Source organism: Manis pentadactyla, chromosome 4 (genome assembly GCF_030020395.1).
Source record: "Manis pentadactyla isolate mManPen7 chromosome 4, mManPen7.hap1, whole genome shotgun sequence".
Taxonomy (NCBI): domain Eukaryota; kingdom Metazoa; phylum Chordata; class Mammalia; order Pholidota; family Manidae; genus Manis; species Manis pentadactyla.
The window spans coordinates 148,747,795-148,772,276 of record NC_080022.1 but is presented as its reverse complement, the minus strand read 5'-3'; the positions used below and the strand labels follow the sequence as shown (position 1 = coordinate 148,772,276).

General features: G+C 42.7%; 1 protein-coding gene and 1 pseudogene across 1 annotated transcript in view; one reads left to right on the top strand and one right to left on the bottom strand.

The window, feature by feature from the left end:
* Nucleotides 1-11,791: 11,791 nt before the first annotated feature.
* Nucleotides 11,792-12,394, bottom strand: LOC118935875 (transcription initiation factor TFIID subunit 10-like; annotated as a pseudogene).
* Nucleotides 12,395-18,383: 5,989 nt separating this feature from the next.
* Nucleotides 18,384-24,482, top strand: part of LOC118908930 (serine/threonine-protein kinase TAO1-like) — a 60,469-nt gene continuing 54,370 nt past the window's right edge. Inside the window, 2 exon segments of the mRNA XM_057499504.1 lie at nt 18,384-18,515; nt 24,154-24,225. Coding sequence (XP_057355487.1) covers nt 18,384-18,515; nt 24,154-24,225 — 204 coding nt within the window.

The following is a 24,482-nucleotide window of genomic DNA, read 5'->3' as shown; positions in this document are numbered from 1 at the left end:
GGAAACTGCAGCCACCCAGCCTTGACTCTGACCCAATACAGCCGAGGGATGATTTCACTGACTCCTTGCTTGCTTTTGCTAATTGAAGGAATGGTGATATCATGTGCTGAAGGTCACCCAACAAGGGAGAGTTGGTGCTCTTTGAATGGCAGCACTCTGGGGCTACAGAAAGGAAAACACAAAGTTGCACAAAATGCTGCAGGGTCGCCAAGACAGAATGATGCGTCCATGTGCTATCTGGGCTATGCTCTGCGGGATCCATAATGTGTTGGATGCTGTCCCAAGGGCAGAGACCAGTTCTGAGTGCCAGGGCAGTAGAGGCAGAAACAGGGGCTTGTGGGGAGGCCACGCAGCCAGTGGCTGGCACACAGAGTTCTCTTCCCAGAAAAGAAGGATCCTTTTAGTTAAATGTAATAAATCTCCTTTTAAGTAACACATGGCTGGGCTTGTTACTTTCGCTTTTAGGGCCCTGAAACTGGTTAAAAGAGCAATTCACATGAGCCACAAGGGAAGGAACAACTGGGATACCTAGACTGGAACCAACTCTCCCCACAGCTGGGCAGGTTTTTAAAGAGGAAACCTGGGTCGTTTACTAAAGACTTCCCCAAAAGCCATGAATTTGTGTACTTGTATCAGATCCCAGTCTTGAGGTCGGTTCTTGACTTTATGCTGACTGACAGGGGCACATCCCAGGAGGCCAATCACGGCAGAGACAGGAAGCCGTGTTACAAACAACAAAGTCTAGGGGATGTGCAGTCGAGAGAAGACGAGACCCGGGATGGCTATGATTCCAGTTTATACATATATGAGGGCCTTTCAGGCGGGTCCACAGGGCTAGTGTCATGGTTGCACAGTTAGACAGATGTGGACATTCAGTGTAGAGGAGAACTAATCCCCTTATGGTTACAGCTGTCCCAGGGTGGACAGGTTGGCCTGACAGTAGTGAGCCGCCTATCAGGAGGGGGATGCAAGCAGAATTGGAATGGCTATCTCTCAGAAAGGTTGCCACAGGGGCTCTTCTTTGTCTGGGATAGCAGGGGCGTGTGTTTGGAGGACACTTCAGGTCTAAAATGCTAAGCTTCTGAGAGAAGATCCTTTCCCAGAACAGAATGCCATCTATTGTTTTGTGCTCCCCATTCCAGCATCCACTCCCTTTTCTTGTGATAATCCATACCCCAAGCATGTTTTGCAGGGATCACCTTTCCTAGTTTAAGGGCTCAGGGACAAGTAGAGCCAACCCCTGTCCCAGGCGCAAAGCATGCTATCCGTGTTCTCTAAGCTTAAGGTCAGGCCACAGCTCTGGTGACAGTGATTAGTGCAGGAGGGAACAAGCAACTCAAGTTAGTCCAATCACAGTGAAGTTTAGGTAGGAGCTCCCAGGGAGAAAATCTTGCTCTCTGCTGCAGATCTAGAATCGGGAAGGCTGCAACTAATGCTGGCATGGGGGCCTGAAGATGGAGCCGCAGAACCTGGCTGGGAAGCAGTGAAAATCCAGGTCCTGATCCCAATGCCTAAGTGCCTGGATCCAGCTATACCTGAAGTGAGTGGTTTTTCAGTGTATTGAACCAATATAATCCATTTTTTATCAATAGTGTTTGAGATGTGATTTTTTTCTTCACTCTCAACTGGTAGAGGGTCCTGGCTAACGTGATGGGTTTTAGTGGAGAGTCTTGAGAAATAACAAAGGAGTAATAAGAATAGGAAACCAGCAATGACTTTGAGAAAGACCACAGAAAGAGGAAAGGGGACCTGTTAGCCTTTTGCCTGGGTCCCCAAGGCTGGCCAACCATGGAAGAGCCAACCACAGGAGCAGCTGGTGTGCATATCAGTAACGTCCCTAAAATTCCAGCCCAAGAAAATCATCCTAAATATTCAAAACCATCCTACACAAAACTGCTCTTTGAAGCATTATGTGTAACTTTGAAAACTTGGAGACAGTCTAAATGTCCAAAAACCAGGGGCTGGTCCACTGAGTTTGCTGCCTTCAAAAATGACATTTATGAAGTGTGTGTAATTAACATGGGAAGTTCTTATGATGGTGTGAGTGAAATCAGGGCATGAAACTGTAGAGTCAATATGAATTCAACTCTGTGAAAAGGAAAAAAAATTGTAGAATCAATATGAATTCAACTGTGTGAACAGGGCAAACAAAGAATGTAAATGTACCCAAAAGTTGAAGCTTGGATGGTGGGACCATTTTTCTTTTACCTTTGCATTATTTTCTAAATTCTCTTCATGGTTTTTTAAATGGAAGGAAGTATTGTGTGATGTTCATTGATATATATAGAGAGGACATCCCCACAGCCCCCCCTACACAATCAGTTTCAGAAAAAAGGGACAGATGAGGGACCTCTCTAACCCTTTGCCCAGCTAGAGGCAGAGGATCCTCGCAAAGCAGTCAGATCTGGTCTCAGGAGTTCCTCTCAGTAGCTAGATGACCTGTGGCAAATCTCTTTGTCTCTCTAGACCCCAGCATCCTCCTCTATCAAAGAAAAGGCATCCGAATAGATGTCCCAGGAACACAGCAAACAGCAGTCAGAATACCCAGGTTCACCCAAATGCTCAGCCATACACTTGCTGAATGACTTCCTCTCTGAACCTCAGTGCTGCCGATGTGGGTGCCCACCCGCTCTGCCCTGCCCTTGGGCTGCTGTATGCAGACAGCAGTTTGTCTTGTTAGAAAGCCCTTCCCCGCTCAGCCCTGGCTTGGCCCGTCTGTTGTCATCTCAGCCCTTGAGTTAGGCTGTCTGTAAATAGCAAGACAGCATTCTCTCTGATGGCTCTCCAGGCTGTGCTCTTTCCAGTTTTCCTGTGGCAAAGCCTGTTTACTGGCTCTCCAGAAACATGGCTGAGCAGACAGGAACCCTGGAGCTACTCCGATGGACACGGGCCCAGCAGGAGTGTCTTGGGACTTCACAACCACAGGTCCCAGCTTGTGCCCCTTGGGATGCCCCAGCTGAGAGCCTGATATACATGCCGAAGGGCTGCCTTCCCCAAGTGGATGGAATTGTCCCCATTTCATGAAAGACCCGAGTGCTGGAAAGGGGGAGTGGTCCCACAGGCTGATCAGAACACAAAGCTCCAGAATGGGGGCTGTCTGGCTGCAGACTCCACCTCCAGGACGAGCTCGGGAGTAGAATGTGCAAGAACATAGGTGACGAGTAGAAGGCCCTTAGAGGTGACAGGGTCCACCCGCTCCTCATGCAAATGGAGAAACCAAAGCCAGAGAAGCTGTGACCAGCCGAGGTCTCGTAGCTTAGCAGTAGCAGAGCTCAGGTCGGCACCCAGCGCCCCTGGGCCCTGCTTCCGCGTCCACCCAGGCAGCTCTCTGCCTGGGACAGGCAGGGAGGGGGCCTGCCAGAAGCGGAGGGAGGCCCTGTGGCTCTGGCTGGGTGGGTTTCTGTTTGTTCTCTGTGTGTGGAGCCCCTGGTCAAGTTCTCTCCAGCCCTCACCCAGAACTGGGATTCTCAGGGGTGCTGAGAAGGGGGCGCCACTCTCACTGACTCTCTTCCTCCCTACCCTGGACCTTACAGCAGCCTCTACTCTGGTCTCCTGAGACAAGACTCCTGCTTGCAACCACCAGTGGGTCCCCACTGCTCCCTGCTAAAGCCCAGCCCCTCTGCTTTACTGTACAAGGCCCTCTGACCCAGCTCCCATTTGTCCCCTAGCCCCCATTCCAGCCACATTGAGCCTGCTGAGTCTAGGGTGACCATAATCTATCACCCGAACTGGGACACCTTTAAGAGTGGAAGGGAGCTCTGTGGACAATCGTGCTGGAGCACCTTGCATTGACTGGGCTGTCCCAGACGCACCTGGGCCTGCGGTCACCCGAAGGCCAGGTCCTTTTGTAACATAATCTTACCATGTTCCCATCAGTTTTCTAACGTCTCCCCTTTCTACTTGGCAAAGGCCTACTCATCCTTCCAGGCAAGTTGAAACCACACATCCTCTGCGAAGTGAAACCCTCCCTGCCTCCAAGAGACAGGAGAATTACTCTCTCCTCTGCACCCAAACAGTTGGTTAGCACCTGTATTACAGTGCCTGACACAGTGACTTTGCTCAGGGCTTCTCAACCTCCGCACTTAGTGACATTTGGGGCCAGAACATTCTTGGTTATAGGAGTATGTCCTGTGCATTATAGAATCTTTTGCAGATCCTTGGCCTCTGCCCACTAGATTCCAGTAACAACTCACCGCCTCTACCCAGTTGTGACAACTGAAAAAATGTTTCCAGACATTACCAAGAGCACCCCCAGGGAGAACCACTGTCTTACCAATGAGTTTTTGTCCTTTATGCCGTGAATTCCAAGAGAGCATTTTATTCTCTTCTGCACTGGTCAGTGCCCCGCGCAGAATAGGTGCTTAGTACAAACTGCCTACTGAATGAATGAGTTAGAATGACCCAGAAGAACCCCAGAAATGTCTAACTCACTAGCTCCCTTGGGTGCGTTCCCAGTCGTGACCACTGGAGGGCGGGAAAGGCCTGCCTGAAAGCACAGAGCTGGAGGCGGGAAAGGCACAGATCAGGGAGACCCCAACTCTGGGGGGCCAGGGCCCCCATGGCTCTGGGGGCTGCGGTGACAAGGAAGGCCCCAGTCCCCTTAGCTGGTTCCTCATCACCTCCCTGCCCTGTAAATATTCTTACCCCGCAGGACTCACTTCTCAGACCTCTATTCTTTTCTATTCTCAATTCTTGGCTCTCATTCGGTGCCTAATTTTAAATACCATCTACATGCTGATAACTCCCAAAGCCACATTTCTGATCCAGAAATTTCCCCAAATTCATGAATCTATTCCAACTGCTTACCAACACCTCCATTCAGAGATCTAATTAATAGGCATGGGTAACAGTGCAGCCAAACCTGAGCTCCTGACATCCCCCCACCTCCGGACCAAACCCCAGTCTTTCTCCACCCCGGCAGATGGCCACTCCAGCCTCCCATTGCCCCATCCGAGCCCTTGGGCTCGCTCTTCTCCATCCCCACGTCACTCACTCAGGTCATGGCTCAAACGCACCTGGAGGCGTCTCTGTCCTGCCATTTCCACTTAGTTCACCCCACGGCTGTAACTACTTACCACAACATCATTTTGGTTAGTTTCTTGTTTATTCCCTTTCTTTGTCCCCCCCTTGTGGTCTCACTAGGGTCACAGCTAGTGTCCACTGTTATGTCCCCAGGGCAGGGCACGGGGTAAGTGCTCATTAAATAGTTGTGCAGTGAGAGTGAGTTAAGGACTTGAGGGGATGAGGGCAAGTCCTCCGTGGAAGAGCCCTGAGCTGACCGAGGAGAAATCCACTTTCAGGCCGGCGGGTTCTCCTAAAAAGAGATGGCCCGCAGCAGAGGCGCCTTTGTCCAACACAGAGCACTGAATCTCCCCGAAGTTTGGGCGAAGCGGAAGGCATGAGAGGCACATTTATTGGATGCCTATGATGGATTAGGAGGATAAACTATAAGGCCCAACAGAGTGGGCTCTGCTTGACTCTGTCCTGCCTGTGAGACCACAGATAAGCACATTAATATCTCTAGGCTGTGGTTTCATACCTGGAAACTGAGGACAGTCATCATAACAGCCTGGTAGGGCTGCTAGAGGAATGGGGACTTAGTATGCGTAAAGCACGTTGAACAGTGGCTGCCATGTGGCAAGTGCTACGGCAGAGTAGCTGCTGTCTGCGCCATGCGCTTCCCATCGCTCATGTGGTGCTTAGAACACTGTTGGGTAAGTGATTTTATTAGCCCATTTTGCAGATAGGAATGTTGAAACTCAGAGGCGATGTGTCGCTTACCTGAGGCCTCACAGCTAGAGAGAGACATTCCAGCACAGCTGTCTGACTCCTTTCCCAGAGTGGGTGGGTGGCCAAACAATAGGCCCCACATTAGGCCCTGGGGCCCCTCCTCCCCTTGTCCCCTGCTCTGGTTTCTGCTGCCACCACCATCATCAGGGCAGCTCAGTGCTTAGTACCTCTGCTTTTTAGCTCTGGCCCAAGGGAAACACAAATGCCTTCCCACCTGCATGAGCAGCTCCAAATAAGGCTGGTGTATTAAAGAAAGCTTTGCTAAACATTGAAGCAGTCGGGGTCCTCAGGCAGGGGTTTCTGTTCCTAACCTCCCCCACCAGCCTTCTCCCCATCCCCAGGGGACAAGAACAGCAGCCCCAGGGCACCAGCACAGTGGAGGTCCCACCAGGCCCATCTGCTGCCCAGGCCCTTCCCTGGGGATTTGGGTTCAGCGGGTGAAGAGAAGTCTGCAGTCTGCGCTCTACCAGGTTTCCAGGTGATTTTTGTCTTGGAAAAGTTTGAAAACCACTGGCATAGAATTGAGGGTGTGGATTCTAGAGTCAGACCACCTGGGTTCAGATGCCAGCACCACTTGTTCCTGTGTGATTCTGAATAGCTTTTCAACCTCTCTGATCCTCCATTTCCTTTTCTCTGAAATGTGGGTCATAAAACTACCTAGCTGGTAGGGTTGAATGAGGGTTCAATGAAATCATGCCTGCAAAGTGCTTAACACAATGGCCTGCTCTGAACAAAACAAGTTACTGTTGCGATTGTCAGTACTGCGGTCCTTTGTATTGTCCAAAGGGAAGCTTCCCGGAGTCTCAGATTCCCTGGGGCCCAAAGCTCAGTGCGGTGCCTTTTGCCAGTCCCTGGTGCCAGGCAGTCTCAGAGGTCCAGGCTCGGGATCCAGCCTCGGGGTCGTAGCCGTGGGGACCCAGCCTGAGGGGCCCAGTACAGTAAGGGCATGTTCTCAGCGCTCAAGAGAATGCTGACACCTGTCATTCAGGTAATGCCTCCTGGGTCACATGGACCCCACCCCCTAGAACTGTCCATGCAGGAGGCAGGTGGCCCTCTCAGACTCCCAGGCCCTGCACTGAGATGGAACCCATAGCCTGGAGGGAAGGTGAGGGCACAGAGGACCCCAGACACCTCCTTTTGGTTCTGGGGAGCCACTGGCATATGGCCTGTGACTAGATGCTGACTGACAGGTGTGACCTTATCTGCTCCCTGCCTTTGCCTGGAGACAAGCCACTCCTCAAGACATCAGGGATGCTGGGGCTAAGAAGATGCTGGCCCCCACTTCAGGGCCATGTGCCGCTCCAGAAGAAAACACAGCGATGAGCGGGCTCTCCAACTAGCGAGCAAGAGCTCCTTCCTGGTGCTCCCCACCAGCCTCCGGACATGACCTGTGCTCTGACCCTGGCCCTCCTGGCCCTCCCCTCCTCAGCCCCTCCTGTCCCACAGGAGGTGGAAGGTGGAGGTGACCAGTCATTTGGGAAGCAGGGGTCTGGGACCAGCTGGGAGAGCAGGAAGAGCCTCAGACGGGACTTGGAGCAGAGGTGGATGGATGAAGGGACCTAGAGGGTGAGAGACATGGAAGGCAGCCTGGACGCCTTGGTGGGCCTGCGAGTGTGCAGCCTCATCCCTACGGCGATGCTGACTTCTCCCACCCTGCCCCGAGCGCCTTGCACTGGGAGCCCTGCTCCTGCTCTGGTCCCGGCCTCCACTCACGCCCTGCTCTTGACAGGAGGCCTTCCGGGCAGACCCCCTTGTACTGACTTACCTGATCCCTGCTTGCCTCTCGGGCTTCCGCCTGAAGTCACAGTCTACATAGGCTGCCCTGAATGTCCCCCTTCCCCCGACTGGCTGGCGTCCTCCTGGACCCCTCTGCTCCCCGCACACAAGCCCACCCCTCCCCGCTCCAGGCCCTTTGCAGGACCAGCTCCCCACATCAGACTGGGCTCTCATGGGAGCAGACACTCTGTCTGGTGGCCGACTCTTTCCCAGCCCCTTCGCAGAGCCGAGCCTTGGAGCTGCTGACAGAAGCCGACAAAGGAAAGAAACTCTCAGGAGTCCCAACAGGAGGACATGCTGCCTGGCCTCTCGGCGACCCTGAGTTAAGCCCTCTTTCCTGGCCCCCAGGCCAGATTCTCTCCCTGCCACCCTGGGAGCCCCAGGCCTGGGGGAGAGGTCACCTGTGACCCAGGGGCTGAGAGATTCCTATCAGGTGAGGCCACCCTGCACAGCAGCTGGAAACATCTAGATGAGAGAGAGTTGGGAGCACCCATCAGCAGAGCTGCGGCCCTCAGAGCCTGAGACAGTAACCTGTCAGCCAAGGTGCCCCGTGAATATTTCACAGCTGTCAATGTTTAATTAGTGCGGACAGATTAACTCTGAAATCACACACACGTGGGCTGGCTCCCCACACCTAGAGGGGGGTCTAGAGGAGAGGCCATGCTCGCTGCCATATGGCCAGAGACGCTGCTCGCCTCCCCCCAGCCACCCTGCTGCAGGAAGTGGGGCCCCTCAGGAACCTCAGGGAAGGGACGCTGGGCAAGCGGAGGGAAGTGCCTCCCTCTCCGGAGGGGTCTGGGTATGGTGGGGCGAGGTCAGGGCTGGGGCCTGCTCTCGATGTCAGCAGCCCTCTTCCGGGCCTCCCAGACCCCAGCCTGACTTCCGGGAGCAGGTGTCGGTGTGTAATTACCTCCGTGCCTTTGGCATTCCTGGATTATGCTGTTTGTTTATTGCTTCTGCAGCAGTACCGGGAGTCTTTTATTCCCTTTAAGTTTCTTTGAGTTTTATCACATCCTGTGCCACTTTTTAATTTAATGGAGTATCCTTGGACTTCATCATCTGGTAATAAATTACCATTGTTGACGCAGTGTTTATAAAAACATTTGATCAGGGGCTTGTAAAATTTCAGAGCTGGACCTGGGCTCTGCCTGCCTCTCCATGCTGAGGTTAACCTGCCAGCACAAAGAGGAAGTCGGGTCCCACAAACGTACCAGCTTATTCCATGCCCTTGTACCTCTGGGCATGCCCTACTTTCTGCTTTGATCACCTTTCTTCCATTTCTTCCTCCTCCAAGACTAGACAGAGATCTTTTTCCTCCAAGAAGTTGTCACTGAGATCGTATTTTGTAATCATCTGCTAAGCTGAACTCCTCAAAGAGAGGAAACAAAACTTCTAAACACATCATGCCTGACTTGGGAATGGGTACATAGTGGGTGCTTAGTGATTTGTTGTTACTTTTAATAAATCGAGGTAAAAAGGAATTTTAGATAGGAACTGATCTCAGAGCACACTGTGATACAGCTGTCTTGCTGTATAACAAGTTCTTGCTGCATAACAAAACCACCACAAAATATCAATGGGATAGGATAATAAGCATTTATTTTTGAGAATATTCAGGTCAGCTGAAATTTGGCTGGTCTAAGTTCAGTTGAGCAATTTGCTTCAAGCCACAGCAGCTGGGGCAGCTCTGTTTCTCCCTGAAAGACTGGGGGTTGGCTGGGGGGCTCTGCTCCAAGTGTCTCTCATCCATCCTACACTAGTGGGCTAGCTGGGGCATGCTCATCTCGTGGCAGTGGCACGGGTGCAAGAGAACACACCCAACCACACAAGCACATTTCAAGTCCTTGATTTTGGCACATTGCTAACATCTCATTGAGCAAAGCAAGTCATATGGTGAAGTCTGAAGTCAGGAAACAGGGACATAAACTCCATATATAATGAAGCCATGGCAAGGGTTAGATGAAGGGAGTAAATAATCCATCACAAAGGGATTCCCAGCACACTATGCACAGGACCCCAGAATGACAATGGGGCAGGAGAGAGACTAGTTCTACAGACCTCTCCAACCATCATCCCCACCCTCTGAAGCCACCCCCGCCAGAGCACCAGAGTTAACAAACAGCAACAGAGATGAGATTTGAGATTAAAGAAGCCACTGATGAGAGCCACGGGTTATGGCACAAAAGCAGAAAGAAGGGGACAGAACCAAAGCTGAGAATCAAAGTCAAGGCCAGTTTTTAGATGCCAAAAGACAGAAGTCAGAGACAAGGGCAAATAATGGGCTTGGCCAAGAAGCATAGAAAACAGCCTTGTTGCTCAGGCCTGGCTGTGGGTCCAACACACGCTGTTGCCTTGGGAAGCCCCGCCCACCAAGGAAGCCCCTCCCACCCAGGCGCCATCTCCCGTCGGCGTGATCCTTAAGGACTTCGGACTTTGTGAACCTGACCGTTCCTGATGGCTCGCACGTCCGTTACCCTCAGGCCCACTTCCTCAACCTCCCCCCTATTTCTTTCTCCTCAACATACCAACTCCGAAATCCTCCCTAAACATCTCCGTGCGAAAATCAGACAGCCTCTCTCTACATCATCCGAATCCCGGGGCCTCAGGACGAAGGATGATTACCAGCAGCGGGTCACTGACAGGTAGGTGAATTTCTCTCCGACGTGTGGAACCAAATATTGAGAGTTAAAGGAAGCAGCTGGTGGAAGGGAAAGGAATCTTCTTTGGAATCAGAAAGACATGGGTTCAAATTCTGCCACCACCGTTTGCTAGCTGAATAATCTTGAAGAGCCACATGAACTCAGAGGCTCCATTTCCTTGCCTGTAAAATGTGTTCATCAGGGAACCACACAGGGCCGCCAGGGGGTCAAATGACAACACGTGCAACGCAAGGCGCCAGGCCTAGTGCGCGAGCTCGAGCTTGACATATGGCGTCCTTTGCGCTCCCTCTTTGGCCCCAAGCTCTTGGATTTTCACTGATTCTGCCTCCCTCCTCAAAAAATATATATACATACATATAAATTAAAATACCTGCCAAGGGTTTAGTGATTTCATCAGGTAATTCCCCTCAGCCCCTAAGGCCTCTATCCGGACATGGTGATTTGGACTGGGTAGGCATTATCCAATTGTTCTGAGTATTCTCTTTCCTACCTTTCATCAACTATATTGACAAGGCTTCTGTCCCTTTCTAATTGCCCATCCCTTGGATTTTTTTTCTTTTCCTTGTTAAAGACCAATTTTACAAAGCACTTCAGCAGCTCAGCCATTTTTATCATCATCATTAATTTTATTTCCCTTCTCATTTATTAATGGGCCAGGAGGCTCTCAAGGATTTCTTCCCCCTGATATATTTGTAAAACTCCCTTCCTATTCCCTTTGGCGGCCCCAACACTCCCTACAGCTTTTATTTCTTCCCTTGGCTGCCCTGCTCTTTCTCTGCCGCCTTTGCTGACTCCAGACCTTCCTTTCGGCACCCCCTCCCTGGCGGCCTCCTGTGATCCTCCTCTGCTACCCCTCCCTCCTCCCTCCCTCCTCAGACTTCATGGCAGGCCTGGCCTCTGAGACGGTCTCCAGTGGGGGCCCTGGAGGCCTTTAGTTAGCAGCAGGGGCTTGTCTGCTTGTTTCTGTTCTGCTCCCACTCTGTGAGCAGAGAGGCCCTTTTATCCACGTTGGCAGTCGGATGGAAGGGACCAGAGGCCTAGCCCCCTCCTACCGCTTCATTGCGTTAAATGTATCCTGCCACTCCCTTCTGGCCTGTAAGGTTTCTGCTGAGAAGTTCTGATGATAGCCTGATGGGTTTTCCTTTGCATGTGATCTTTTTAGTCTCTTTGGCTGCTTTTGATAGTCTGTCCTTATCCTTGACCTTTGCTGTTTTAATTATTATATGTCTTGGTGTTGTCTTCCTTGGGTCCCTTGTGTTGTGAGAACTGTGCACCTCCATTGCCTGAGAGACTATCTCTTTCCCCAGATTGGGGATGTTTTCAGCAATTACCTCCTCAAAGACACTTTCCCTTTTTTATTACTCTTCTTCCTCTGGTACCCCTATAATACGAACATTATTCTGTTTGGATTGGTCACACAGTTCTCTCAATATTTTTTCATTCCTAGAGATTCTTCTTTCCTGTTGCTCTTTCAGGATTAGTTGTATTATATGTTCATACTATATGTGGTTTTGGGAGGAAGCCTCTGTCTCACTCCTCCTGCCACCATCTTTAAACCAATCCTGTCAGTAGTGTAGCTTCTTTACACTGATGTCATACTCACTGAGGGCCGGGGTCAAGTCTTCCATAGTTAAATGTACTTGCGGCCTTTGCCTTTGCTTTGGGAGGTGCCAGAGGCTGTGCCTTTCATTTTGTGTTGTTGCAGGGCATCATGGGCAATATCTGAGATGAACTGATGGGCAGCTAGGGAGATGAGCTGAATTACATGTGCGTTCACGGCCTCAAAGCCAGCATGGTGCAGCAGTATCCAGTCAATACATCTGGGAATATAGATATGGAATCCTCCAGCTGCAATCAGGAAGTCCACTAGAGGTGTGCTGGGTACCATTGGCCTCACCGCTCCATTGGCAGTGTTGAGAGTGGCCCCCTCTGAGGATGCTGCACCGCCCAATGATGGCTTCCCCGCTCCGCTCGGCCAGCTCTCCAGCCTGCACTGCCGTGCTTCCCGTGCCCCCTGCTCGCCTCCAGCCGCAGACACCCCTGCTGTCACTGTGGGGCTGGCCTTGTTCCTTTTTGCAGCAGTGCACTGAGGGCCGTGCTGTAGGGGCAGAGGCAGTAGAAGCCAGTGCTTCTTTGCGGTCTGAGCCTGAGCCGCTACGGTTTGTCATCCGGGTGCAGGAGGCAGCTTTCTATTTCTTCTTGAGTGAGTTCTGGTAGTTAATAACTAGCACAACCAAGTAATTTGCCCATTTCAGCTATTTTGTGAAATTTAGGAGTTTAGAGGTGTTCATTGTATTTCCGTATCCTTTTAATGTCTTTAGGGATATAGTAATATCCCCTCTTTTGGGAAGTTTGCTCTTGTTTTCTTTGGTTAGCTTGGCACCGTTCTTTCAGTTGTACTGACTTTTGTTTCTCTGCAAAAAACTAGCTTTAATTTTACTGATTTTGTTGTTTAGTTTCATTGATTTCTATTCTGTCTTTAGTATGTCCTTCTATATTTAGTTTTGGTTTTATTTGCTTTTCTCTTTCTAGATTTTAAAATGGGAGCTTGGATTATTCTTTGCAGTCTTTTTCTACTATGATTTAGTGCCTTAATTTCTGAGTAAGAATCCTGTAAATTTTATGTTATATTTTAATTTTCACGCAATTCATATTATTTTCTCTTTTCCCTTGAAATATCTTTATTGACCCATGGGTTACTTAGAAGTGTATGTAATTTCCAAACTTGAGGTTGTTTTGCTTTTAACTGTTTTGTTACTGATTTTAAGTTTCTTACCCTCTTATCAGAAAACGTTTTGTATGAATTGAAATTTTTCACTTGTTAAGATTAGTTTTATGGCCCAAGGTATGATGTCACAGTGAATGTCATAATGCACACTTGAAAAGAATGCCTGTTGTGTTGTGGCCAGGTGACATACCTGAATGTCATTCGGTCCTGTTGGTTGGTGGTGTTGGTCTATGGTGGTGGTGTTCGAGTTACCCACTTTTCTCTTTTCAGTTGTATCAATTTTTCCTTCCTGTAATTTGAAGCTCTTTTGTCAGGTGAGTATACATTTAGAATTTGATGAATGGACTCATAACATTATGTAATGTCCCTCTTTACTCCTTGTAATTTTCATAGCTCTGAAGCTCTGAATATTTTGTGTGGTATTAATATAGCCTTAAGCTGTCTTTTGTTTAATATTTCACATTTCCCTTAATGGAGGTCAGATTCTCTTAGCTTTCCATCATCTGTGTCTGTTTCTCTCTCTCTCTCTCTCTCTATTTTTTTTTTGCAGTCATTCCACAAGACTTTTGCTTTGATGAAGGATTCTCTTCTGGGTTGGCAGTTCTTTTCTTTCCTCCCTTTAAAGATATTATTCAACGTTCTGTGGCCTCCATTGTATTTCATGAGAAATCTGTAATCATTCAAATTTTAGTTTATCTTTGGTTTTCAGCATCATGACATGTTTAGGCCTTATAAGGCCTAATTGTTTGTTACTGATTTTGAGTTGAGGCCTTCTCAGACCTAAACTCTTTGAATTTGCTGTTTGGGGTTAGCTGAGCATCTTGAATCTCTAAATTTATGTTTTTGTCAAATCTGTGATCTTTTCAGTTTTCAGTAAGAATTGTTTTCTCTAAAATAATTAAATTTTATTTTCCTTTGTATAACACCTATAATGTGAAATTTAGACAAATTGATACTGTCCCACAAGTTTCTAAGGATGTATTCATTTTTTCCAATGCTTTTTCCTCTCTTTTCTTCAGTGTAGATAATTTCTATTGCTTTGTTATCTTCAAGTTTACAGACTCTTCTATCATTTCTGTTCAGGGGTTGAGCCCATGCACTTTCTTTTAATTACATTTTTCAGTTCTAAATTTTTCCATGTGGATCTGTTTTTATAGTTTGTATTTTTCTGCTAAGAACTTAAGTCTTTGCAGTTTTTTCAAGAGTGCTAACCATTAGCTCATGTACTATGCTTATAACAGCTGCTTTAAAGTCTTTATATGATAATTCCAGCATGAGGCATCTCAAAATAGACATCTGTCCTTTCTTTCCCTTGCTAATTTGTCACATTTTCCAGTTGTTTGTATGTGTGTGTTGTTTGTTTCACCATGTGGACTAAAGTTTGAATTTTATTCTGGCCATTTTGAATATGATATTGTCATTTCTGAGTCATGTTTGCATTTTCTCAAGAAGGTTGATTTGTTTTATTTATTTACTTACTTACTTTTACTTTTTAGTAAGGTATGATTGATATACAATCTTATGATGGTTTCCCATGAAGAAACAATGTGGTTACTACATTTACCCATATTATCAAGTCCTCACCCATACCCCAATGCAGTCGCTGTCCATCAGTGCAGCAAGATGCCACAGATCCAGTATGTTCCTTCTCTGTGGTACATTGTTCTCCCCGTGATCCCCCACGCCATGTGTTCTAAACATAATACCCCTCAATCCTCTTCTCCCTCCCCACCCACCCACCCACACACCCCCTTTTGGTAACTACTGGTTCCTTCTTGGAGTCTGTGAGTCTGCTGCTATTTTGTTCCTTCAGTTTTGCTTCATTGTTATCTTCCACCAAGGAGGGAAATCATTTGGCATTTGTCTTTCTCCACCTGGCTTATTTCACTGAGCATAATGTCCTCCAGCTCCATCCATGTTGTTGTAAATGGTACGATTTGTTTCTTATGGCCGAATAGTATTGCATTGTATATATGTACCACATCTTCTTTATCAATTAATCTACTGATGGACACTTAGATTGCTTCCATATCTTGGGTATTGTAAAAAAGTGCTGCAATAAACATAGGGGTGCATATGTCTTTTTGAATTTGAGAACTTGTATTCTTTGGGTAAATTCCAAGGAGTGGAATTACCAGGTCAAATGGTATTTCTATTTTTAGTTTTTTGAGGAACCTCCATATTGCTTTCCATAATGGTTGAACTAGCTTACATTCCCACCAGCAGTGTAGGAGGGCTCCCCTTTCTCCGCATCCTCGCCAGCATTTGTTGTTCTTAGTCTTTTCGATGCTGGCCATCCTTACTGGGGTCAGGTCATGATTTGTTTGTTTTAGATGACAGGTTCCGTCTCACTTTCTGTATGTGGTGCTTCTAATACTAGTTCTGTTTTCAAAACTTTCCCTGAGCTCTTTGCATTTGCCCTGTGCTATGTCTCTCAGTGATAGCCTAGGACTTAGGCAGTAGTATATGTCATCCATTATTAGTTCTCTTTCTCATAGTCTTTGCTATACTTTCTGAGTCTATTTTCAACAAACACAAGTTGTTATTTGTATTACTTCATACCAAGAATGGGGTTGTCTTTTCCAGTTGTTTTCTTCTCCATGATTTCCTCCATACTCTTCAGTTTCCAGTGGCCTTTTCCCAGTTACTTTGATCAGAAAGGCACAGATGTGTTTAGACTGCTGCATTGTACAGCTCCCCCATAACTGGGGCTGTCCTTGCTTAAAGTGCAGAAAGAAGAGAGAAAATGAGAAAAAACATAATGACAGTTCCCCTCATCCTTTGTGAATGACAGAGACCCTGTTTCCTAGCTTTCCTGGCCAAAGAGTGAGGTTTTTCTCACAGGGCTGTTCTGTTCCTTTGGCACTGCATGTCTGCGGCTTAGAGAAAAAAGAAAAGGGGAAAAACGGCATATTTCCTCACAATCTGAAGATCACAGGGTCCCCTTTGGGACAGAAGAGCAGGATTCCTTTTAAGGGTTTCCTTGTCATCAGCACTGTCAAAATAGTTACTCAGGCAACTCTTTGATCAAAGCCAGGAGATAGAGGAAAGCGGAATCAGAAAACTCATGACTACACCCATTATATTTCAGGTTTTGACTTCTCTGTCCAATTATTTATATTACCTGTTTATGGAATATTGATATCCTTTGGCCATTTATATATTGTTGGATTAGGTACTTTGTGAATGATTTGGATGATGTGTATATATTTAAGGAATATTAACCCTTAATGTGGATGTTTCTGTTCTTGTGTTTGACTCAAATTTTTTGACATAGAAAGTTTTTTAATGAGTTAGTCTTTTGTGGATTAAAAAAATTTGCTAAAAGCTGTTTGGATAGTCTCCTTAATCAGAGTTTGTGTTGTAGTTTTTAAAACATTCTATTTTATTTTTCTCAAATTTGAGCCAAATTTCTTAAAATTTTTTAAAGGGGCTGTAAGAAGAATTAAGTAATCATTTAGTCCAACAAATATCTGCATATTAACTGTAAGAGATAGTGTGTAGGATGTACAGAGGTTATGTAAAGATGAATGAGTCACACTGTGCCCACTTGTCTAGAGCAGAGGGACACTTATGGTGTAGTAAATGCTGAAGGATGTTTTGGGGCATGAAGGGACAGTGACCAGCTCATCCTACTGGAGTTAAAACTTCACAAACATTACCTTTAATCTAAATTTTGAAAGATTTTGAGTGTGAATTTGTTAGGCAGATAGAAAAGAAGATGCAAATCATGCAGGGACTTACAAATTTTTATGTAAAATAATGCTTGTAATAAAGGTACTATAATTTGATAATTCAAAGTTCTTAAATACAGTCTTAAGTAACATAAAAGGCTTTTTGTTTTTCACAGGTATATAGTAAGAGTTTATATAGATTTTATTTCAGTCTCCTCATTTTAGAAGTGATAAGTTAGGAGACTTTCCTGTGGTCACATATTCTTGGAAGAATTGTAATTGAAGCTCTGTTCCAGGGAACTAACTTCCAGAGCAGAGAGATTGGTAAAAGTGTAGAATATGGGGCAGCTTTGAAAATATGTTAGAAAAGGAATACAAACTAATGATTTGAGTTTTTACTGCAATGTAGTATTAATTTAGGGAGGAGCAAAATATATGTAAATGTGTTTTATGTAGTTAGAAGTTTAATAACAAACATAATTGGTTCAGTTGACTTCACTAAAAATGAGACAGGCTTAAAATTTTTTCTTTAGTTTAAAAAATTTCTGAAATTAAAAAAATTTTAAACATTTAAAAATTAAAAAAATATGCTTTGGGCATGGAAAGAACTGGCTAGAGCTTTATTTTCCCTTATGAGTTTAATGAAATCAATTTTGGAGTTTTTCATTTTAATTGGTACATTTAAGGAGGTCATGATAACTAACATTTAATGTACTGCTCGTTGTTCCTGAGTACTAGTCTGTACTTAACATTTATCAACTCATTTAACCCTCACAGCTACCCTAGGAGGTAGGTTATTTCTTTCATTTTATAGATTTGGAAAATGAGGCTACCCAAATTCATAGTTGGTAAATAATTGTTGCCAGAATTCCTATCTAAGCAGTGTCATTCTAGAACCAGGTTCTGAAGCCTCTCATTTATGGCAGTCATTTTTAAAATTTGGTAATGTGATATAAAGGAACTGCTATCAGAACCACCAGGAATTCTGTAGTGTATCTACTTATGTAAGGAAGCAGATTTGATGAGGCCATATTTTAATGTGAATCAGGTTATGAAGGAAACAGTTATCTATCTATGTTAAATTCATTACTTTCTCGCATTTCATTTTTCTTAGGAATGTCTGTGTTAAAGTTGATTAAACACTGCCATGTGGTATCTGAAAGGAAAAGAAATCTCACTGATTTAATTTAACAAATTAAACCTATTGTCTTATTTTCTTGCATTTGCAGGTCATTAATAGGTGGGAATCTTCCTGTTGTCAGAAACATATTATGGGTACATTTTGAGTTGTTGGGCATGTTTTTAATGGTCTTCCTACTATATTTATCTCTTTTGCTGATGAGCTTATTGCATCAGAGTTAGATAAATCTTTAAGTACTGATACAGAAAACCTTCCAGGACGTAAAGATTTATCTAAGTTTTAGAAGTGTATGTATAGTATGTACTTACATACTATGTATAGTGGGAATCTTTTTTTTTAAAGCAGCGTAGGTGATTGTGATGATGAGCCGGGTTTAAGACTCCTGCCCTAGTAGGCAACACTTCTTTTCAGTGAAATTCCAGGTCTAAAATAATTTTATATATGTAGTCAGAAAATGATGTTATACTAATTATTCTTAACGACTTTTGCTTTTCCTTTTTTCTTTTCTTATTTCTCTACAATAGTTTATGCCAAAGTGGCTTCATTCATATGGATGAACCAAGGATTGGGATAGCGCTATACCATTAGAATCAGACAGCTGATTGCCCAGCAGGATGCCGTCGACTATCCCAACAGAGGGCCTGAAGGACCCTGAAATTGCAGAGCTCTTCTCCAAAGAAGATCCAGAGAAGCACTTCACAGATCTCAGAGAAGTTGGCCATGGGAGCTTTGGAGCAGTGTACTCTGTAAGTGTTAAAGGCTTAATGTCAGTGACCAGCGTTTATTTAATATCCAGTCCTGGAAGAGTAAAAATCAGTAATACAAAGAGATATAGGCAATAGTCTATTTTATAGTTACTTGCATTAGGTATATGTGAAAAGGTCATTTTATTTATTGAGCTTCTTAGATTATTGAAAAAATGGGAAAGATATTCTGCTTTAATTTCCATGTTGTTTACACTACTTTAGCAGTTTTATGACTTACATTGCTATTGATTCAAATATTGCAAAATACTGACTTACGTAAAGTCCCGTACACACATTTCATTATTATTCATTCATTATTTCTTCCTATTAAGACTGCTTTTTTTTCCTCAGCAACAAGTTTTGTATAGATGTTAAAATTTTGGTAGTATTACAGATTTAGTTTTTTAGTTTTAAAGGGTACCTTAAGAATAAAACAACAATTTGAAATATTATTTCCTCAGAGAAAATGTGTTCCAAATTTGCAACAATTTGAACTTTTTATTTATTTCCCATTTGTAAATTAGAGGTAAAAATAAGGTAGTAAAAATTCCCTCTGTAATTTTCCTACCCAAGGAGAGCTGCTGTTAAAATTTAGATAAACATCCTTCAGAATATTTTTGTGTACACATGCTTTATGTGTGTGTGTGATGTAGGTTATGTTTGTTGATTTCTGAGTTGGACACAGAATAAGGGAAGAGGCACTCAGAAACAGGTATTTCATAAACAACCTTTTTTCTGTGTTACAGTTTTGTCTGAATGTACACTTCTCCTGTTGTTCTCCTTAATACTAATGTGGAGAAATATAGAATAATAAAGGAAAAAAATATACAGACTCTTAGAAATGGGCCCAATAAGAGAACCCTGTTGAAAAGATCCCTGTCATGTAGCCCTTCAATGAGTGTCAGTAGTATTTTTTAATTGACTTACTTTATTAAGTATAATTTATATACAGTAAATACAGATATATTAAATGTATAGTTCGATGAAATTAGACAAGTTATATGCCATACAACAACTATTCAAGATACAGAATGGTGATAGTGTGGGGACTAGAAAGAAGTACATAGAGGACAGAATGATAACTTGTTTTACCTCTTTTGATAATAAATATTCTATATACTTAAAAGTTTAAATTAAGTCATTATGTATGGGGGAGTCATGAAAAGGCAAGCAGGAACAATGAATCCAACTGTATTTGGGCTATAACCACATTGGAGTAAAAACCAAAACTAATACGAGTAACTTTCATACACAGTATTTTAACTTTATACCCTCTGTCTCCTTGGGAAGAGGAAACTGCAAACAAATCTTGAACTCTTCTCAGTAAATTTGTTTCATATTGGTATGGGTGTGACAGTTCTGAAACTGTGTGTTTCAAGATTGAGCAGTGAGTAATTTTGATGTCATTTGGAGTCAGATCCTAACTGAAAGAATGATAGAAATAGGAAATTGGCGAAAGTAAGGAAGAACCATGTGGAACTAGACAAGTATTGGATAGGAATTTGTGGCATTAATATGAACTAATTGTATGACATATATATTTCCTAGCTCTCTCTTCTGTAAGATTCTAGTTGCATTGATATCCCAGTAGCAACAAGCACACTTAGCACTCAGATCTTGAATTCCTCACTACATGGATCAAGAGCTCTTGGAGTAATGGTTCATTCTATTGTGGGGACAGGGATCATTAAAGATAAGCTCTAGAATATCTTGTACCAGAAGGTTAAAAAGTGCTTTAAAAAAAAAGGGCCCTTTCTCAATAAATATGAGAGATGCCCTCACAAAAAAAAAAAAAAAAAAAAGGACAGACTTCCAATGGTAAAATAAATTAGTAACCGGGATGTAATGTATAGCATAAGGAATATAGTCAAGATATTGTAACAGCCTGGTAGGGTGATAGCTGGAACCTAGAATTATGTATATAAATGTTCTACCACTGTGTTGTACACTTGAAACTCATGTAATGTAATACTGTGTGTCAACTACCCTTCAATAAAAAATAATTATTAAAAAAAAAAAAAAAAAAAAAAAAAAAGGGCCCTTTCAAGAGGATGCTAGAACCAGCTTGAAGGTGCTCCCACTGGCCAGATCTGGAACAATTTGAGCATCAACATAAACATCTATTGATTATAACCCATTGAATAAAATAGGAATTCCTAATTTCCATGATAGATGAAGGATGGATAGATAGTTGGAAAGGGAGGGCTTTTCTTTATAATAGAATGCTGACTGATACGTGTGAAGGGAATGATAGAGTTGGGAAAAACCAGCATTTTGAAGATTGCAGCAATCATTGCAAAGATTGTTTTGGGTAGAATCTTCAGTGGTTGCTAAACCTAGGGGGAAAGTTTGATGAGCAGGATATTTATATAGTATAAAAGTATCTCTCCACGGATTGCTTGTTAGATACAAAGTAGGAAACAGGGGTTATAACTATATACATTGGAAAGAAACAGTCAAATACCTTGAGTGGGTGATGAAAATTAGTAACCAGTGATGAACAGACATTGTATGTGTCCAGATATGATACTCTGGAAAGGACACAATATAACTCCTGTAGTATTTCAGCCAGAGATGTGTAACCAGAATCTAATCTTGGAAAAGCTTCAGACAAACACAAATTTAGTAAGGTAAGTGCTGCTATGTAGTCTCGACAACTGCCAGTGTTACAAAAGACAAGGAAGGGTTGAGCAAATTGTTCCAGATTAGAAAGATGAATAAAACATGATGAGTAAGCACAATTTGTAGTCCTGAAGGGAGAGAGAAACATGACTGTGGACATTAAATATTTTTCTGTGGGTTTTTTTTGTGTGTCTGTGTGATAGGCAAACGTAATCTCATCTTAATCTGATTTAATTGTAATGTAATCTAATGAGTTTGGATTTTAATAAATTACCATGACTTTAACGTACTGTTTTAAAGTAATACTAGATTTGCAGATTTTGCAATAATAGTAAAGAGTTTTACCCTATAATCTTCACCCAAATCCTTTAAAGTTTACAAGTTTCATAACCACAGCACCTTTATCGAAACTAAGAAATCAACATTGATACACTGATACTATTAACTAAACTACATACTTTATTCAGATTTTCCCAGTCTGTGTGCTGTTTTCTGTTCTGGAATCTACTCCAGGATACTGCACTGCATTCAGTATACCCACTTTTGAACTTTATCTTGTGCTAATTAGAAAGGTAGCTCTTTAGCAAAACAGTGAAATTGGACCCTTACCTCTTACTCATACATTAAAATGTATCAAAGACCTAAATATAACAGTTACAACTATAAAACTCTTAGGGTAAAACTGCATGACCTTGGTTTTGTCAAAGGATTCTCAGAAATGACAATAAAAGCATGAACAAAAGAAAAACATAGGTATTGGATTTGATCAAAATGTAAAACTTCTATGCTTCAAAACAGTGCAAAGACAACCAACAGAATAGGAGAAATTATTTGAAATAATATGTCTGCTAAGGGACTTGTGTCTAGAATATATAAAGAACTCTTACAACTCAATAATAAAAAGGCAACCCAATTTTTAAATGTGCAAAGGATCTGAATTGACATTTCCCCAAAGATGTACAAATGGCCAAAAAGCACATGAAAAGATGCTCAACATTCACTGGTCACAAGTCTTGAAAAATTATACTAAGTCAAAGAAGCCAGTCACAAAAGACTGTATATTATATGGTTCCAAAGTGTACAGAATGGGCAAATCTCCAGAGACACAGAAAGTAGGTTAGCTGTTCCTTAGGGCTGAAGGGGTGAGGAAAAGGGATAGGAGAGTGATAACTAAAGGGTGTGGGGGTTTTGTTTCTTTTTTTTTAATTGGGAAAAATTTTGAGATAAGATACACATAATATAAAATTTACCATTTTAATCATTTTTAAATGAAACAATTTGGAGTTTCTTTTTGAGGTAATGAACGTTCTAAAATTGTAGTTATCAGTAAATTGCATGTATCTTTCATATCAATCAGTATTGCCATGTATTTGTCAGTGTACTAAAAGCTATTGAATTACACCCATTCAAATGGTTAGACCTATTGCCTAAAATAGCTGGTTAGACCTATTGCCTAAAATCAAGGGGCTCACAAATAGATGAGTAGAGAACATTTTGGAAAAATAAATTCATATTCAAGATCTTATGCAGATAGATCCACTTCACCCATTATGGTAAGTGGTGCACGTTTTCATTAACCAGTCTGCCAGTAAGTGAAATTGGAATGTCATTAGTTGTTCCCAGGACCCACTTAAAAGAATATATGTATATATATGTGCTTGTCTAATTTTTTAACAGTTTTTTTGAGATTTAAATTCCATACTCTAAGTTCACCAATTTTAAGTGTGCATTGCATAGATTTTTAGTAAGTTAGAATTTTGTAGCTATCACCATAATCTAATTTTAAATTTAAAACATTTTATCTTTGGGAATTCATTAAAGACTGAATTGAAGATGAATTCTTCCACAGATGTCTAGAGATGATTAACCCTTTTTAGTGAACTCATTTGAAATATTTTGCAGCTATCCTCTTGTGCCTTCTTTACATATAATCTTTTTTAAACACATAATGAGAATTTGGTTCTTAGTTTCTAAAGAGTTAACTTTCATGTTTCTGTTATGCTTTTATTTTATCAAAATTTCCAGAACAGTGGTAAATAGTAATTGTGGTAGCATTTTAGCTGTCTTGTCTTAATTCTAGTTAATAGTTGTTTACAATAGACATGATTTATCATGTTGAGGAATTACCTTTCCCGTGTAGGTTTTCTAAGAGTTTGGTCTTCCCTGCATTGAATACATTTGGAGTTGGGCCTTTTCTGCATTTTCAGCATTTATTGAATATATATATATATATATATATATATATATATATATATATATATGTATATATTTTTCCCCTTTGATTTGTAAAAAAATATGGCAAATTCTGAAATGTTTTCCTGTATCAAAATTTTGTACTTCTATGGTAATGTATTTTATCCAAATGAAATATTGTTTTAATGCCCTGTAATATATGATTAAAAATTTTTATTTTGAGTTCCCTTGTCTAAATTTATAAGTCAAATTGGTACCTAAGTTTCTGTTTTGTGCTGCTGGGGAGGGTTTAGTTGCTGGGTTAGACTGTCTCCATAAAATTAATGGGATAGCTTTCCTTTTTTCTCCCCTTTTATCCTGGGAAGTTCTCTGGTGAAACTTTTCCACTCACAACTATTTTAAAGATGATTAGTATTCTTTTCAGTCTGCCACCACTGTTTTACTCAAATTTTCTTCTCTAGAGCAATTTTAGTAGTTCTTTCCTAGAGAATTGTCCATTTCATTGAAATTTTGAAGTTAACAGGCCTAGCATAGACTTGTATGTACTAGTCATTTTTTTTGTTTACAGTTCTATTCAAATTTCTATATTTTTCCTCTCAACTAGCTCATTCAAAGATGAACATTCATTATTTTTATTTCTAAAGTACCAGCTCCTTGATAATTTGATGTTTTTTGCTATCTATTTAGTTATTTTTTTAATGGTCTTTAAAAGCAGTTTTGATATCTTTTTTGACATGGTAGTTTATAAATGCTTTTATTCTCAAAGAAATGATTTCCCAGATTTAATCTGATAATTTTTACAATGCTCTTATGTCTTTTTTAGGCACGAGATGTGCGCACCAATGAAGTGGTGGCTATCAAGAAATTATCTTATACTGGAATGCAGTCTACGAAGGTAGGTGAAATATATATGTGTGTATTGGCATGTTAAAGAAAGCCATACCATTTTAAATTGGGTATAGGTGGGAATTTTTTTTTTAATGTTGAAAAACATACAAATGTTAAGTGTATATCTCAGTGAATTTTCTCCCACAGACTCAATGTGCCCATTTAAATTGTACCTAGAGCCGTAAACAACATTCCTGACATTCCAGAAACCTCCCAACTGTGTCCCTTACTTTTAATTGTTTTATATATGTGCTGCTGACACGA